The following is a 15,854-nucleotide window of genomic DNA, read 5'->3' on the forward strand; positions in this document are numbered from 1 at the left end:
TTGAACATTAAAGCATGTCAACATATTCGGTTACACCAAATACACAAAATAATGATCTTTAAAATAGCATCATATGACCCCATTAAGCGGATTGCGTTCATATTCCGGCCTCATCTGCTTGCCTATGTAAACTATGCATCATTAATATAGAGAATATTACTGTTTTAAATATATTAAGGCACTTAAAGTGTTTTTACAACATTTTGTCGCACTGTTTAATGATTGAAATATTGCCGCGGGTGCTTAATATGGATTGCAAATGGCCAAAACTTGCATTTTGTTCACATAACTTTGTTTTATTCTTTTGAGAGGTGATCTAAATATTTACAGCTGTGAAACAGATGGAAAATTGACAGGCTTGTCCTGCAGTTCTATGGATGTTTTGCCCTCCACGTCTTCGAGCCGGTCACGTGACTGAAAGCTATGAATACATTGTATGGGTCAAAATTATCCATTTTTCTTTTATGCCAAAAATTATTAGGATATTAAGTAAAGATCATGTTCCATGAAGATATTTTGTAAATTTCCTACCGTAAATATATCAAAACTTAATTTTTGATTGGTAATATGCATTGCTAAGAACTTAATTTGGACAACTTCAAAGGCGATTTACTCAATATTTTTATTTTTTCATCCTCAGATTACAGATCCTCAAATAGTTGTATCTCGACCAAATATTGTCCTATCCTAACAAACCATACATCAATGGAAAGCTTATTTATTCAGTTTCTATGACTGGTTTTGTGGTCCAGGGACAGTTAAAATCACTTTTAACATTCACTAATTTATTTAATTTGTCCACTAACAACGTATATGCATAAAATATCATTTAAACGTTTGGTGTTGGTAAGATTTCTTAATGATTTTAAAATAAGCGACCATAAAAGACTAATTTACAAAATATGTAAAAAAAAAAACTTTCCGACCTTAATCTAAGGCTGTGTTTGATCAAAAATACAGTAAAAACTGTGAAATATTATTACAATTCATAATAACGGCTTTCTATTTTAATCTGTTTCAAAATGTTAATTATTTCATGATGGCAAAGCTGAATTTTCAACATCCAGTCTTTAGGTTCACTGTCTGTGACTCCACAGTTACTAAAACTCTTCTAACATGATATTTCTGTTACAGATTTATATAAACCTGCCGTTTCACACCGGGATCTAAACAGCCGTAATGTTCTGGTGAAGAACGACGGCACGTGTGTGATCAGTGACTTTGGCCTGTCCATGAAACTGACGGGAAATCGCCTCGTACGGCCTGGTGAAGAGGAAAACGCCGCCATCAGTGAGGTCAGCCCATAAGCACTCGCTTGACTGGAATATTATAACAGTATATCATTGTTAGTGCACATGACCCAGTCATGGTCATGTTGGTAGTTGGAAGTGTCCAGAATTGCTGATCCAGACCCACCAAAAGAGCACTTTCCCCTCACACCTGTACTGCTCTGCTGTCTAGGTGGGCACAATCCGCTACATGGCGCCGGAAGTGCTGGAGGGAGCAGTGAACCTCAGGGACTGCGAGTCGGCTTTGAAACAGGTGGACATGTACGCCATCGGCCTTATCTACTGGGAGACCTTCATGAGATGCACTGACCTTTTTCCAGGTGAGGACCACAGCTCTCTACAAACAACAGCAAGGATGTGGATATACTGCTGGCTAAGCAGAACTGGCTGTAGCATGTAAAGTCAGCTAGTTTCAGTGGTGTTAAAATTAGGTTAAGACAAAGTCATTATCTTAACTTTTTTTTTATTTTTTTATTTTTTATAAGAATGTCTGAAAAAGATACTAAGCCCTTTTTAATTTCTTTTTAATATTTTATTTAAAAAATATAATAATATAAAAAAATATAGTCATATTTAAAAAAATAATAAAACGTTTGTAGATAGTGCTTTGTCTTGTTTTAAGCATACAGTATGATGGCTAAGAGGAATTTTACATGATCCTTCAGAAATCATTCTAATATGATGATTTTGTGTTAAAAAAGCATTTCTTATTGTCATTCTTATTTTTAGTTAGAGAAAGTACATTTTTATTTTATTTTTATTTTTTTATAAATGACAGCTTCAAGCTGTCAATGCTAACATGTTTCCATGGTATAAGCATGGTTTAATGAACCTCCCAAAACAAAGCTCCTCCACCTTTTTATCACATGAAAGATGTACAATATAACCTTTTATAGCACAAAATGATTGTTCTCCTCACACAGTGACTTATGGATTATGCATACTAGGAACATTGCTCACAGCAGGAAGTCCGACATTAATTGTCTTGATATTTTTCATTGAAAGAGTTTATTTTTTAATTTTTTTACAAAAGCAGTGTTTTGATGATGGTAGCAGAGATACTTTGGGGATTGGGCTGAATTTAGAGGTGAAACTTCTGTAGAGAGTGTAACAGCATCCTCTCAGAGAAGTTGTTTCTTACTTCATCCCTGTCAAAAAAACTGGCCATCTGGTTGGTTGGGTATCTTTTTGAGTATCTTGACCCATCCCTAGGCTCAACCCCTTACGTCCATAACCACTACGCTATACCATTGGGTTACAACAAAGACTGTGTTGTATCCTGCTCATTATGTTCATGAAATATGAGCGTGCCTCATCTCATTGAGTATTTTTCAGTTAATTCTAGTGAGTGCAGGCATATGGAGGTCTCTACTGACTGACTTTCCTTTGTTTTTTTTTGAAGGCGAGGCAGTGCCAGATTACCAGATGGCCTTCCAGGCCGAGGCAGGGAACCACCCATCCTTTGAGGACATGCAGGTGCTGGTGTCCAGAGAGAAACAGAGACCCAAGTTTCCAGAAGCTTGGAAGGAGAACAGCCTGGTGAGTCACTGAGACAATCTCATTCTGTTCTTGTGACAGGAAGTGGTCAGATTATTGCTGCAAGATCAGCTGAAGCTCTTTCCCAGCTCTTCATTCACTTCAGTTAATACAGTTCTTTTTGTTGTTCTGTTATCCAAATCATATAAAAGTGGAACAACATAGAAGACTTCTTATATTCTGTGCATTTTCACTCTGCTGAAAAGACCATGAAGTCGGAGCCAGTTGATACTGGCCAACCAAGCTGTTGACTGCTGTTGAACAGGCTGAATTAGTTTCATTTGGTGAACCTGATCAACCCAGATATTTTTCATTGAAAGAGTTTATTTTTTTATTTTTTACAAAAGCAGTGTTTTGATGATGGTAGCAGAGATACTTTGGGGTTTGGGCTGAATTTAGAGGTGAAACTTCTGTAGAGAGTGTAACAGCATCCTCTCAGAGAAGTTGTTTCTTACTTCATCCCTGTCAAAAAAACTGGCCATCTGGTTGGTTGGGTATCTTTTTGAGTATCTTGACCCATCCCTAGGCTCAACCCCTTACGTCCATAACCACTACGCTATACCATTGGGTTACAACAAAGACTGTGTTGTATCCTGCTCATTATGTTCATGAAATATGAGCGTGCCTCATCTCATTGAGTATTTTTCAGTTAATTCTAGTGAGTGCAGGCATATGGAGGTCTCTACTGACTGACTTTCCTTTGTTTTTTTTTGAAGGCGAGGCAGTGCCAGATTACCAGATGGCCTTCCAGGCCGAGGCAGGGAACCACCCATCCTTTGAGGACATGCAGGTGCTGGTGTCCAGAGAGAAACAGAGACCCAAGTTTCCAGAAGCTTGGAAGGAGAACAGCCTGGTGAGTCACTGAGACAATCTCATTCTGTTCTTGTGACAGGAAGTGGTCAGATTATTGCTGCAAGATCAGCTGAAGCTCTTTCCCAGCTCTTCATTCACTTCAGTTAATACAGTTCTTTTTGTTGTTCTGTTATCCAAATCATATAAAAATATTTTTCATTGAAAGAGTTTATTTTTTAATTTTTTTACAAAAGCAGTGTTTTGATGATGGTAGCAGAGATACTTTGGGGATTGGGCTGAATTTAGAGGTGAAACTTCTGTAGAGAGTGTAACAGCATCCTCTCAGAGAAGTTGTTTCTTACTTCATCCCTGTCAAAAAAACTGGCCATCTGGTTGGTTGGGTATCTTTTTGAGTATCTTGACCCATCCCTAGGCTCAACCCCTTACGTCCATAACCACTACGCTATACCATTGGGTTACAACAAAGACTGTGTTGTATCCTGCTCATTATGTTCATGAAATATGAGCGTGCCTCATCTCATTGAGTATTTTTCAGTTAATTCTAGTGAGTGCAGGCATATGGAGGTCTCTACTGACTGACTTTCCTTTGTTTTTTTTTGAAGGCGAGGCAGTGCCAGATTACCAGATGGCCTTCCAGGCCGAGGCAGGGAACCACCCATCCTTTGAGGACATGCAGGTGCTGGTGTCCAGAGAGAAACAGAGACCCAAGTTTCCAGAAGCTTGGAAGGAGAACAGCCTGGTGAGTCACTGAGACAATCTCATTCTGTTCTTGTGACAGGAAGTGGTCAGATTATTGCTGCAAGATCAGCTGAAGCTCTTTCCCAGCTCTTCATTCACTTCAGTTAATACAGTTCTTTTTGTTGTTCTGTTATCCAAATCATATAAAAGTGGAACAACATAGAAGACTTCTTATATTCTGTGCATTTTCACTCTGCTGAAAAGACCATGAAGTCGGAGCCAGTTGATACTGGCCAACCAAGCTGTTGACTGCTGTTGAACAGGCTGAATTAGTTTCATTTGGTGAACCTGATCAACCCAGGAAGTTTACTGGGTTAGGCTAGTTAACCATCCTGTTCCTGTTGGATACACCAGCACATTATATGCTGGTCTTTGCAGTACAATGTGTTTACCACAGAATCTCAAGTGATTCAAACATGATGAAATCGAACATGATGAGCACATAATAATGTAGTGGCAACCACCGCAGTAATTTTATTATCTATGTGTTTTTGACATTCACTCTCCTCTCTCCCAGGCCGTGCGCTCTCTCAAGGAGACTATGGAGGATTGCTGGGATCAGGACGCAGAGGCTCGCCTGACAGCGCAGTGTGCAGAAGAGCGTATGGCGGAACTGCTGCTGATCTGGGAAAGAAACAAACCCGTCAGCCCCACTATCAATCCCATGAGCACAGCGCTGCAGAACGAGAGGTCTGACCACACCTCGCATACTCTCACAGTCACTCCTGACCAGCTCATGAATAAATAAGGGGAAAGTGTGCTTATTACACACTTAATTGTTCTTGTCTGGGCTTTTTTTTTTTTTGCCATGCTCTCGGCCTTTTCTAAATAATGTGAAGGAGCTGTAAGCAATTTATCATTGAAACTTTGCCTGATGTCTTACATATTTTACTGAATTAGGTGTACTGAAACAAAATATATTACTCACAGCAAAATCTTTAAACTAATAAATGTGAAGTACAAAAAAATCTAAAATTGTTTATATATTTTATTATTTTTAAGTAAATATACATTATAATTCATAGATAATGTAGCTAGGTATAATAAGTGAAATAATTTTACTGTAATCTTTACTGATACTTTTCTTTTTTACAAAATAGTATCATAAATAATAATATACAAAATATTACAAAATAAGGGTCATTTATTCTTTAGAGTATGTAAGGTATGAACATAATTCCTAAAATATAATATAATATTATAATAATGTTATTATATAAAAAAATCAAGGCTTATTTTTTTAAGTTAATAGCCGTGTAATTAGTGGGATAATGTACTATCAACCAGCAAATATATAATTGTTTTTAATAAATATACATTATAATTCATAGATAATGTAGCTGGGTATAAGTGGGATAATTTACTGTCAGCCAGACTTTTTTTTTTTTTTTTTTACAAAATAATATAATAAATAATAATATACAAAATATGACATAATAATGGTCATTTATTCTTTAGGGGATATGTAAGATATAAACATAATTCGTAGAATATTATATAATATTGTAATAATGTTATTATATAAAAAAAAAATTTTAAAAATGCTTTTTTATTTGGTTAATAGCCATGTACTAAGTGGGATAATGTACTGTCAGCCAGCAAATATAACATCATAAACCCCTTCAGGGTCATTCTTGATGGGCTCCTGATCACCTTCTCAGGGTTTATTTTGTGATAATGACCTGTACATTATCTGATATTTACAGCACCTTTAATTAAATGGACCATCTGTTCTCCGTTTTGACCCCTGTTCTCTCTCTGTTCTTGTAGGAATCTCACCCACAGTCGCAGGGCTCCCAAGATGGGCTCTTATCCAGATTACTCTTCATCCTCTTACATCGAGGATCATGAGGGCATGGTGAAGAACCTCCCAGGCGACGTCTCCACGTCTGGCACGTCCTCTGTGGGTGGCATGGGCGTGAGCGGCATCAGCGGCGGCGTGGCAGTGACAGGAGAGAAGAACAGAAACTCTATCAACTACGAGAGACAGCAGGCTCAGGCCCAAGCTAGGCTGCCCAGTCCAGAGACCAGCGGCACGAGTCTGTCCGCCACAACCACTACAACGGGCCTCACGCCCAGCACCATCATGACCACCATCTCTGAGTCAGGCCACTCGGAGGAGGTCGGAGCCGGAGGAAGCGTACCAGTGTGCCTTCAGCTCACAGAAGAGGACCTGGAGACCACCAAACTGGACCCCAAGGAGGTGGACAAGAACCTAAAAGAAAGCTCTGATGAGAACCTGATGGAGCATTCGCAGAAGCAGTTCAGCGCTCCTGACCCGCTCAGCTTGGGCAGCTCCAGCCTCTTGTACCCGCTGATCAAACTCGCCGCAGAAGTGACTGGAGGATCAGGAACTGGCAGCCAGGCTGATTTCGGGGTGGGCAGCAGTGGAATGGGCGACACTCCTACAGCCATGTTCCCTCTTCCCAAACAGCAGAATCTCCCCAAGCGGCCCACCAGCTTGCCCCTCAACACCAAAAATTCTGGCAGGGAGTCTTCGTCGTCACGGAAGTTTGGCAAGCACAAGTCCAACCTGAAGCAGGTAGAGACAGGCTTGGCCAAGATGAACACTGTAGTGACAGTCGAGCCACACTTGGTCACTGTCACTAACAACGGGCCCAGTGTCCGTAGCGGCGTTGGAGTGGTCGTTGTTAATGGATATGGTGGGGTCAGTGGCGCTGGCTCCTCTGATGCATTTGGGAACACCAACCCAGCCGGGCCGCAGGGTGACGGTGGTGCACCTCTGCTCCAGAGCCAGCTGAGTGGAGAAGACAGCCGCCTCAACATCAACATCAACTCCAGTCCCGATGAACACGAGCCCCTGTTGAGGAGAGAGCAGTCAGCGGCACACGATCATTCCGGTCGCACCAACTCCAATAACAACAACAGCAACATCCACACAACCGCCACGATTCGTACCTTAGCTCCTGTAGACGCCCTGATGGAGACATTAACCTGCCCTCCGGGGGCACCAGATGGAAGGGATGATGGGGTTCCTCTGAGACGGCATAAGCCCAGGAGACCTGAGCGGCCAAACTCACTGGACCTGTCAGCAACTTCCCAGGATTCTTCTCTTCTGGGTAAGATCAGTTTTAGTTTGGACCTGAATTCACTAGGTTTTGGAATGCCTGAAATAGGTGTCAGTGCTGTCATAGGTGCTCTCCAACGCAAATGCTGTTCCAGAATTTTGGTAGCAACAACAATTTTTTTCTAAATGAAATTAATACTTTTGTTCAGCAAGGATGCATTAAATTGATCAAAAGTACAGTAAAGACATTTATAATTTCACAAAAGGTTTTTGTTTCAAGTAAATGCTGTTCTTTAGAACTTTCTGTTCATCAAACAATTCTGGAAAAAAAAAACAGTTTTCACAAAAATATTATGCAGCACAACTGTTTTCAACATTGATAATAATAAATCTTTCTTTAGCACCAAATTAGCATATTAGAATGATTTCTGAAGGATCATGTGACACTGAAGACTGGAGTAATGATGCTGAAAATTCAGCTTTGCATCACAGGAATAAATTACATGTAGAAGACCATGAAAGTTTTATCATAGGTAGAATGCAAAATGTTTCAATACAAGCATTTCAGTCAAATGTAATTTATGCAATATTTCAAACCTTTAACCCACTTGGGAAAATCAACCCATGGCAACAGTTTAAAAGTAGCCCAATTCTGTGGAAAAAACGCGGACTTGGCAACCCTGCATCCAACAAGAGCTGCAGGAGTCAGCTTTGACTGACCACAGGTCGAGAATAAGGAGACATGACTGACAAGACCATGCTGGAGTATTTGCTGCTCAACAGATTCTGAGCTCATTGACAAATAAATAACTGATCTTGTAAGATGCGCTCCCTTTACACAGAGTGCGTGTGATCGTGAAATGTGAAAGTGAACAGCCGAACGCTCATTTAAAAGGGATTAAAATACTCCCCATACTGAGAGCAGCTTCCTGACACGCCAGAATTATATACAATATTAGAATGTTTAAAGGAGTGGACATGAAAATCGCAGGAGCGAAACACATGTTGCAGGAGCAGGCGGCAATGGTCAGAGATTCAGCGGGAGTGGGATAAAGAAAACAGCCAAATCCCGGACATTTTGGGCGATTAAGAAATCCCGGCCGGACGCATTTTTTTAGGTCCAAAAAGAGGACATGTCCGGGGAAAAGAGGACGTATGGTCACCCTAGCCTAAGGGTCCTTGCACAGTCCAAAATTTTTGTACATGTTTTTTCGTATTCGTCATCCTTTCCTATCAAAATGCTTGCTTCGGATACGAAAACGCAGAAAAACGAATCTGATCCAATTTTTTTTTAATGACGGACGAAAGTTTCGGCGACAGTGTGTAAACGTGATTGACACAACGTGAGGTCGTATTTATATTTTAATGTGCGAGAATTTCGGACTCAGTGTGCAAAAAAAATGTTCCTGACCCAAACGTGTTTTATCAAACATGCATTAAAAGCAGTAATATTTTGAAATATTATTACAATTTAAAATAACTGCTCAAGAAACAGTTTTTTTTTATTAACAATGTTGAAGAGCAGTTTAACTTTTTATGCTTTTTTAATGTCTTTTTAATTTAATGCATCTTTTCTAAATAAAAATATTAATTTCTTTAAAAAACCTTACTGAGCCCAACCTTTTGAACATGTGTGTTCATGCAATCCTGTTGTTCATGTAGATTAAAGCAGAACTTTTAATTTAAACAATTAGTGATATTGTGCAAATTTGCATTTTTATATGCTAAATTATTGTAATCCAACATGAATTATATGTAATAGAGATTATTTGAGCATAGATGAAGTGTTATTATAGGGAAAGCTGTATTTCCAGTGAAGTCTTAAATAAATAAATCACCATTGGTATGCTTGTACCAGCCGAACTGTGTTGTTATTGTGTTGAGTTTGGAGACTCAAACACAGTCTCAGACCATCCCTGATCAACAGCGTCCCCAGGAGCAGTGTGGAGGAGCTGGTGTGCTTGTCAGCCTGGCTGCAAACAATAACCACCCAAAAAAAGACACCAGGCTGTTTTCCCATCTGAGCTCACTATATCCTGCTTTGCCCAGATAATCAAGACCACATCTCCTCAAAAGCTAAACGTTTCGTAGAGAAAAGGATGAGTGGCTAGTCATACTTTCTCTCCCACTCTCCTGCTCTTTGTGAGTGTTTAGATGTTGAGAAGGAAGGAAATTCCATTGGATTAATAAGAATCCAGAAAACGTTTGGCCTCAGTTGGCAGCGGCGATAAAGAGTGATACTAACAGACAGATGCGAGCGTGATGAACGCGTCCATCGCTGTTACCCCTGGAGTAGACGCTAAACAGGAAGATGAAAAAACAAGAGTCGCGCTGCCCATGTGTTTACGTTCCGCATGCGGACTCGAGCGGAGACATGAACCGCTCGAACCCAATGATTCAGACTGGAGCGCACACGGAGAGAGTTAGTGTGGGAAAGGTCAACCACAAATTTGAGTGTGCTGAAATACTACTCTCTTGTGCTTCACTGGGCGGGATGTTTGGAGCAGCTCTGCTAGTATTCCCAATAGACACATTGCAACACACACAACTGTTTTTCATTGTCATTATCAAGGATGTTTGTTAAAACATGACCTCCTTTTCTGTTTTAGATGAGGTCGTGTCACAAGAGGGAAAAGCCGGATCGGCCGAGAAGATTAAGAAGCGTGTGAAGACACCTTATTCTTTAAAAAGGTGGCGCCCTTCTACATGGGTCGTCTCTTCAGAAACGCTGGACGGAGAGGTGAATAACAACGGGCACAGCCAGCAGACGGGGACGGCAGCGACTGGAGGTGCTCTCCCAAGTTCTGGCCAATCAAAATCCAGCATCGCTGTGTTCCTGGTCAGCGGTGGAACTGCGACCGCCACTCTAAACTCCGACCCACCAGATATGACCTGCCTGTGAACTCGCATCTCCGTTTTTCCTCTGAGGAGGAGCCCAGATCAGACTTTGAACACAGCTATGCTTTCGTGCTCCAAGAACTGATCCAGCTGATGACCGAAAAGAAATATACGAAAAACGTTTTTGGAAAACAGCCTCTTGAAGGGACGTAATTTGGCAAGCACTTAACTTTGTCGAACTTATCCAACTTGTTTTGAAGAAATCGCTTTAAACCGAACCCAGCTATGCAGCAACATTGGCATAAAATGCTTCCATTTGTTTTTGTTGTTTCATTTTCAATTGTTTTTATGGTTGTTCTTTCATTTGTTGCACTTTTTTCGTAAGCAATCTTAATCACAAATCCTCCGACCATGTTCAAGACTGGTCTTAAAACTGAAAAACGTAAATGACAATGTGTTGATTTAACAATCATAGTAAATTAGGCGAAATTCAAATCATGTCCATCTAAAGAAAAAAAAAGGCAGTGGTCTTTAAGACAGGGTTGACTGCAACTCTAATACCGTTTAACCTACAGTACATTCATATGTTTTATATTTGTTGTACGTATCTGTGTACTGATTTTTTTTTTGTATAATATTTTGAAATGTGCAATAGACTTTAGCTTTGAGGTGCTCCATAAGACAATGTAATTTTGCTATGTGTTTTATGCCGCTTTTGTTTGTTTCTTGTCTTTAGTTTAATATCTTGAAGCGCTGCACTTCTGCAATCCTGTGTCCATTCGGCCACCCCAACTGCAAACATCGAAACGTCGTATAAATGACAGTCCCACACCTTTTCACCAATCCCATCACTCTTGAAAAGGGAAGTAAAAAAGTAAAATCTTGGGGTGTTTGCTTTAATTACTGGACGACTTCTCACAAGCTTCAATGAGGACAGTAGTTTTTTTTTCTGTTACACTACAAGACAGGCATCAACCTGGACTGTTTGCTGGAAATCATGCTTTCTGAAGACACTGAATAATCAAGTCCCTCTCTGCACATGCTCTGTGCAGTTTTACCTCTGTGAGAGTGTATGTAAATGTGTATGTATGGGTCTACTTCTGCTTTACTGAGCTCCTCAAATCACCGCTGACAAGGCATCAGTCAAACAATACTTTCCACTTCCCATCTCTGCCAGGACAGTGAATGTTGCTCCATGTGCTTTAGAAAGCAAAAACACACACATAATACGTACATACGCCATGAACAAAATATATACAGTATGTACAGACTGAAGCTCACAGCTACTTTAGTTCTGTTTTAGCCTCTGTTAAAATAAGCTGACATGATAGTGTACAATAAGAAATCATGATTTTATCCATTTCAGCTGTTTCTGAAGTTATTTTTCTCTAAATGTTTAATTTATGTAGTACCCAGGGCCATCTTCATTCTCTGGGTTTATTATTTTCATTCAATCAAATCAGTAAGTTGTTTATAATCATGTAAATTTATCTTATTTTAATGATACTTTCAATCAAATACATCAGAAATGCATGTAGTTTTACCCTTCGTTTTCGTACAATCGAGGAGAGATTTACTTTTTTTTTTGGTGCCACTAGAAATATAGTCATGTTTAAGTGTCGCATCCTCATTTTGAAATCATCTACACTTTGAGAGCAGTTGATGTTTTTACCAGCCATAACATGGTCCTCGTTTTTTCTTCTACAACTGCTGCCTTTTGTGGAAAACTATGGACACGAGCCATTCAAATAATTACATAGTGATGAGGAAAATTCCCTCATATAGCAAGGCCCTGCTTTGCTTGAAATACCAGGAAAAAACATGTTCACATGTTTGATCAGAGAGACCCTTATTGTGCTTGTATGGGTTTTCCATAATGAGTGTGGGGATTAACCATGATTTGGCACAAGCCAGCATTATCTTTGGACTATGTCCATTCCAGAGCAGGGAACTTTCAAAAAGTCATCAGATTTGTCCCTTCCACTGGCTTTTTTCTGTCGGAAAACAAGACGATGCAGTGCAGTTTAGTTTCTCACGCCCTCTTTTCTGAACCAATCAGCACTTCAGTCTGACTTTTGTATATGTTTGTAATATAGGCTAACCTCTGTGGTGTAAATATATACGGTGCATTTGTATGCACATATACAGACTCTTCATCTGTTGCTTTGGAACCAAGAACAACGCTACATCACTGTGAGATTTATCTGAAGATAAACACCGTAACGTCAGACTGTTCTCGGCTAGATACGTCAGTGTGAATGAATAAGATTGTGAACTGAAATGAGGAATAATAGCCTAATAAAAGACAAAACAAACCTCCAGTGCTAATTTGACCGAAGTGAACGAACGTTTATGATTTAGACCAAGGCGTTGAAGCTAAAACGTTGATGAAGCTGAGTCATTGGAAGTGTAGTTTGTTCAGGAGGACTGTCCATCTGCTACATGTTAATAATGCAAGATGTTTACACCAGAGCCTTTGTCCAGTTTTACAGCACACTGTTGAATACCGAATCATTTACAGATTCTACATGCCTTGTTTATTCTTGAAGCAGACCTTGAGAAGTCAGACTTTTTAAATTCAGTCAAGTTGCAGGAATGTTTTAACTAAACCAAGTTGTACTCTTGCGTTTAAAATGAATCAGTTACTGAAATTTACATTGATTGGAACTCATTACACTCGCAAAACCAAACATGAAAATGACAAATGGCTAACAATGTGTCCTCTAAAACACAAACTTTGAGTATCAGCTGTATTTTGGGCTGCGTATGAGTGAGTGAATGAATGAAGGGTCTGTGTTGACAAGCTGCTGATTTTCTTTTTACTTTTGAGTTCATTTTGAAGCTGAAGTCTTCATTTGGCCCCTACATAGATGGATGTTCAAAAAAGCCACTGACATGTTTTCTATTACAGCTTGTAAAGTAAGCACTTTGAGAAAAAGAACAAATGATAACTCATGCTTTTAGTCTGTTCGGAAAATGTTTTAAAATGCCATTTAGAAAATAAAGCTTGCTGTACAACCCTGCATTACTCAGTTGATTAAAGATTATATTAACGAAAACCTGTATATGAAGTTTACCTGTCATTTGTTTCCTCTTAACTGGTAAAATTTATAACTTCTGGGATCGTTTATAAACTACTTGTACTGAAGTTTAATTTTATTAAGTGGCCACATGAGGGTGGTAAAGGCAACCACAATATCATGACCAAAAGCGTGTGTCCCCACACAACAGCTTCCATTCAAGTAACAGTGCAAATCATTTAGATCAAAGTTTAACTTTGATGTGGGCACGCATCTTGTGTATTTAATCTGGTGTCTAAACACACACACACACATACATAAATTACATGGCATTAGTGAGCACATGTGACTTACTCATCTTAAAGAAAAAAAGGTTCAGAACAGTGAGTAAAAGCTTAGTGAAAGCTGAATGAAAACATGCAAACAAAGTAACAACTTATTTATCTTCACTATGAATCAGTTGTGGGAAAAGGGAATGATAATTTAACATCTATTTATCATACTTTTTACACACACAAATGTAACTACTGACAGAAAATACATGAATAATAGACCTTGGTGTATTTTTAAACACTGATTGTAGCAAATATAGTAGGTTTAAATATGGTCACACACATAGAAGAAGAAGAAATCCTGTAAAAATTCTGTATAAATCATAATTATCGTCTTCTTTGCGAAACTTCCTTGTATAACTGCGTGCATTATAATCAAGTTTACGGAATCAAAGAATCCACTTCCTAGCCAATCAGAAGTTGAGAGGGGTGAGCGAACAGCCAATCAGATTGGAAGAGGCAGAGCTCCGGATCGAGTTGACGGTGCGTGGCTCTGATCTCTCTCAGTTTACTTGAGCTCTCGAAACGGCTCAGTTGCGCCGGTCAGAGAGAAGACAATAGACTTTACATGGAGTGACAAGGGCACCAAAGAGCATTAACCACCTCAGACAGCCTTAAACGTACGTTTAAAGTGTTTATGTCGAGTTTTGTGTCATTTCCCGGCGAACGAAATGTCTCAAAGAGTTCGCAAAAACGGATCTCCGACGTCTAACTGCAGCGGAGCGAGCGCTGGAAGCCCGAGCGGATCCCCGGGGATCAGCGCCGCTGGAGTGAGTTTACTGGGTCGCCTGCTGCCTATGAAAGCCACGGTTCCCTTCCAGCTGAAAACGCAGACACAGCACCCTCTACAGTCACGGACAGTCCTCTCCTCCACCGGTAACGGTAAATGCCACAGCAGCGGAACCCACAGCCGGAGCCCCACGCGATCTCTCTCCTCCTGTGCCTCAAACGTTTCTGCAGCCACGTCCACTTCTTCTGCGACGTGCTCACAGTTCATCGCTGTTTCCTCTGCTCCCTCCTCATCTTCTTCTTCACCATCTTCATCCTCATCCAGAACTAGTCCCATTATCGCTGTGCAAGCGTCAAACCCCAGAGCGTCCCACGCGCAGGTACCTGTACCATCCTCGTCATCATCACCCTACACAGGTGCGCACCTGAGCCCCCAGTGCTGCAGCTCAGACACTTCAGCCCTTACCTCTAATTTATCTGCCTCTCCGTCTTCATCCTCGTCGCTGTGGTCGTGCGCCCACAGGGCTAAACCCCTCCAGACCCCTGAATATGACAGACTGTCTCCGGAGAGGCTCAGTCCCAGCTCACCTGTCTGCACAGGTAAATCTACAGTCTAAAGCAGTTGATTTTATATGAGGCCTGATGTTTATTTGAAATCACTGTGGTAACTTGTAAACACACATAGTCTATGTGGTTTGTGGGGGTTACATCCGCTTTAGGAAACTTTCTAAAAGTTTCATAGTTCACCCATTGACAGGGTTATTAGCCAAATAATGTCACTGTCATACTGCCATTTAAGATGCAACAGAAGCTCATGAGGCTCACTGCATTACAACTAATTGCATTAAAACATGTTTTATGTCAAATGATTTAGAACAGTAATTATGAAATGTAATTATGACAAACCTGCTCATTTTCAAACACAAACTGGGAGATTAATCAGCCACAATTAATTTTCTGAAAACAAATGTTTTTGAACAATTTAATTCAATTACACTGTTTTTATACAGAAAAATGTAGACAATCATTGTAATTCATCCTTCATAATTCATTTTATTTTTATATATTAAAATAGTTATTTAATTCATGAAAATTAAATAATTTAATTGAATCAGTCTGTCTAATGTCTTACATAATCTCATTAATATTCATACATATTTAATACAATAACAATTAAATAAATATAAAAATAATTTAATTAATCCTTTATAATTCAATCTGTATGTATTAAAATAAACGTTATTTTAATACGTAAAAATTGAATACATTTACAAAATTAAATACAAATACAGAATCATTGTATTCATCCTGTAGCAGCCTTTGAAGTTTTCTAAGGCCCCCCAGTTGGCCCCTGTTTGAGAACCCCTTCATATTTTTATTTTATTTATCCCTTATTTTACCACAGGATAGTCCCATTGAGATGCAAAATCTCTTCTTCCAGGGAGTCCTGGCCAATATAGATATAGAATACACATATTGGTTGCTGGGAGCACATGATAAATGGTGAACGTAATACTTTATATTAACATTA

The 15,854-nt window shown here is 39.6% G+C and overlaps 2 protein-coding genes across 3 annotated transcripts in view; both read left to right on the forward strand.

Annotated features, from left to right (window-relative positions):
• Window positions 1-13,128, forward strand: part of LOC107751503 (bone morphogenetic protein receptor type-2-like) — a 26,919-nt gene extending 13,791 nt beyond the window's left edge. Inside the window, exons 8-11 of the mRNA XM_016567246.1 lie at window positions 2,692-2,828; window positions 4,894-5,066; window positions 6,147-7,456; window positions 10,014-13,128. Of these exons, the coding sequence (XP_016422732.1) occupies window positions 2,692-2,828; window positions 4,894-5,066; window positions 6,147-7,456; window positions 10,014-10,306 (1,913 nt within the window). The 3' untranslated portion in view covers window positions 10,307-13,128. The remainder of the gene's footprint in view (window positions 1-2,691; window positions 2,829-4,893; window positions 5,067-6,146; window positions 7,457-10,013) is intronic.
• A 731-nt stretch (window positions 13,129-13,859) lies between these two features.
• Window positions 13,860-15,854, forward strand: part of LOC107751499 (protein FAM117B-like) — a 49,407-nt gene continuing 47,412 nt past the window's right edge. The window contains exons 1-2 of one of the 2 annotated variants that reach the window (XM_016567244.1): window positions 13,860-14,564; window positions 14,598-14,923. In XM_016567244.1, the coding sequence (XP_016422730.1) occupies window positions 14,266-14,564; window positions 14,598-14,923 (625 nt within the window). In that variant the 5' untranslated portion in view covers window positions 13,860-14,265. Of the gene's footprint in view, window positions 14,924-15,854 lie in introns of both variants that reach the window. The other variant, XM_016567243.1, reaches the window with a different exon arrangement.

The sequence above is a fragment of the Sinocyclocheilus rhinocerous genome, unplaced genomic scaffold (assembly GCF_001515625.1).
Source record: "Sinocyclocheilus rhinocerous isolate Xijiao unplaced genomic scaffold, SAMN03320098_v1.1 scaffold3639, whole genome shotgun sequence".
Lineage (NCBI taxonomy): Eukaryota > Metazoa > Chordata > Actinopteri > Cypriniformes > Cyprinidae > Sinocyclocheilus > Sinocyclocheilus rhinocerous.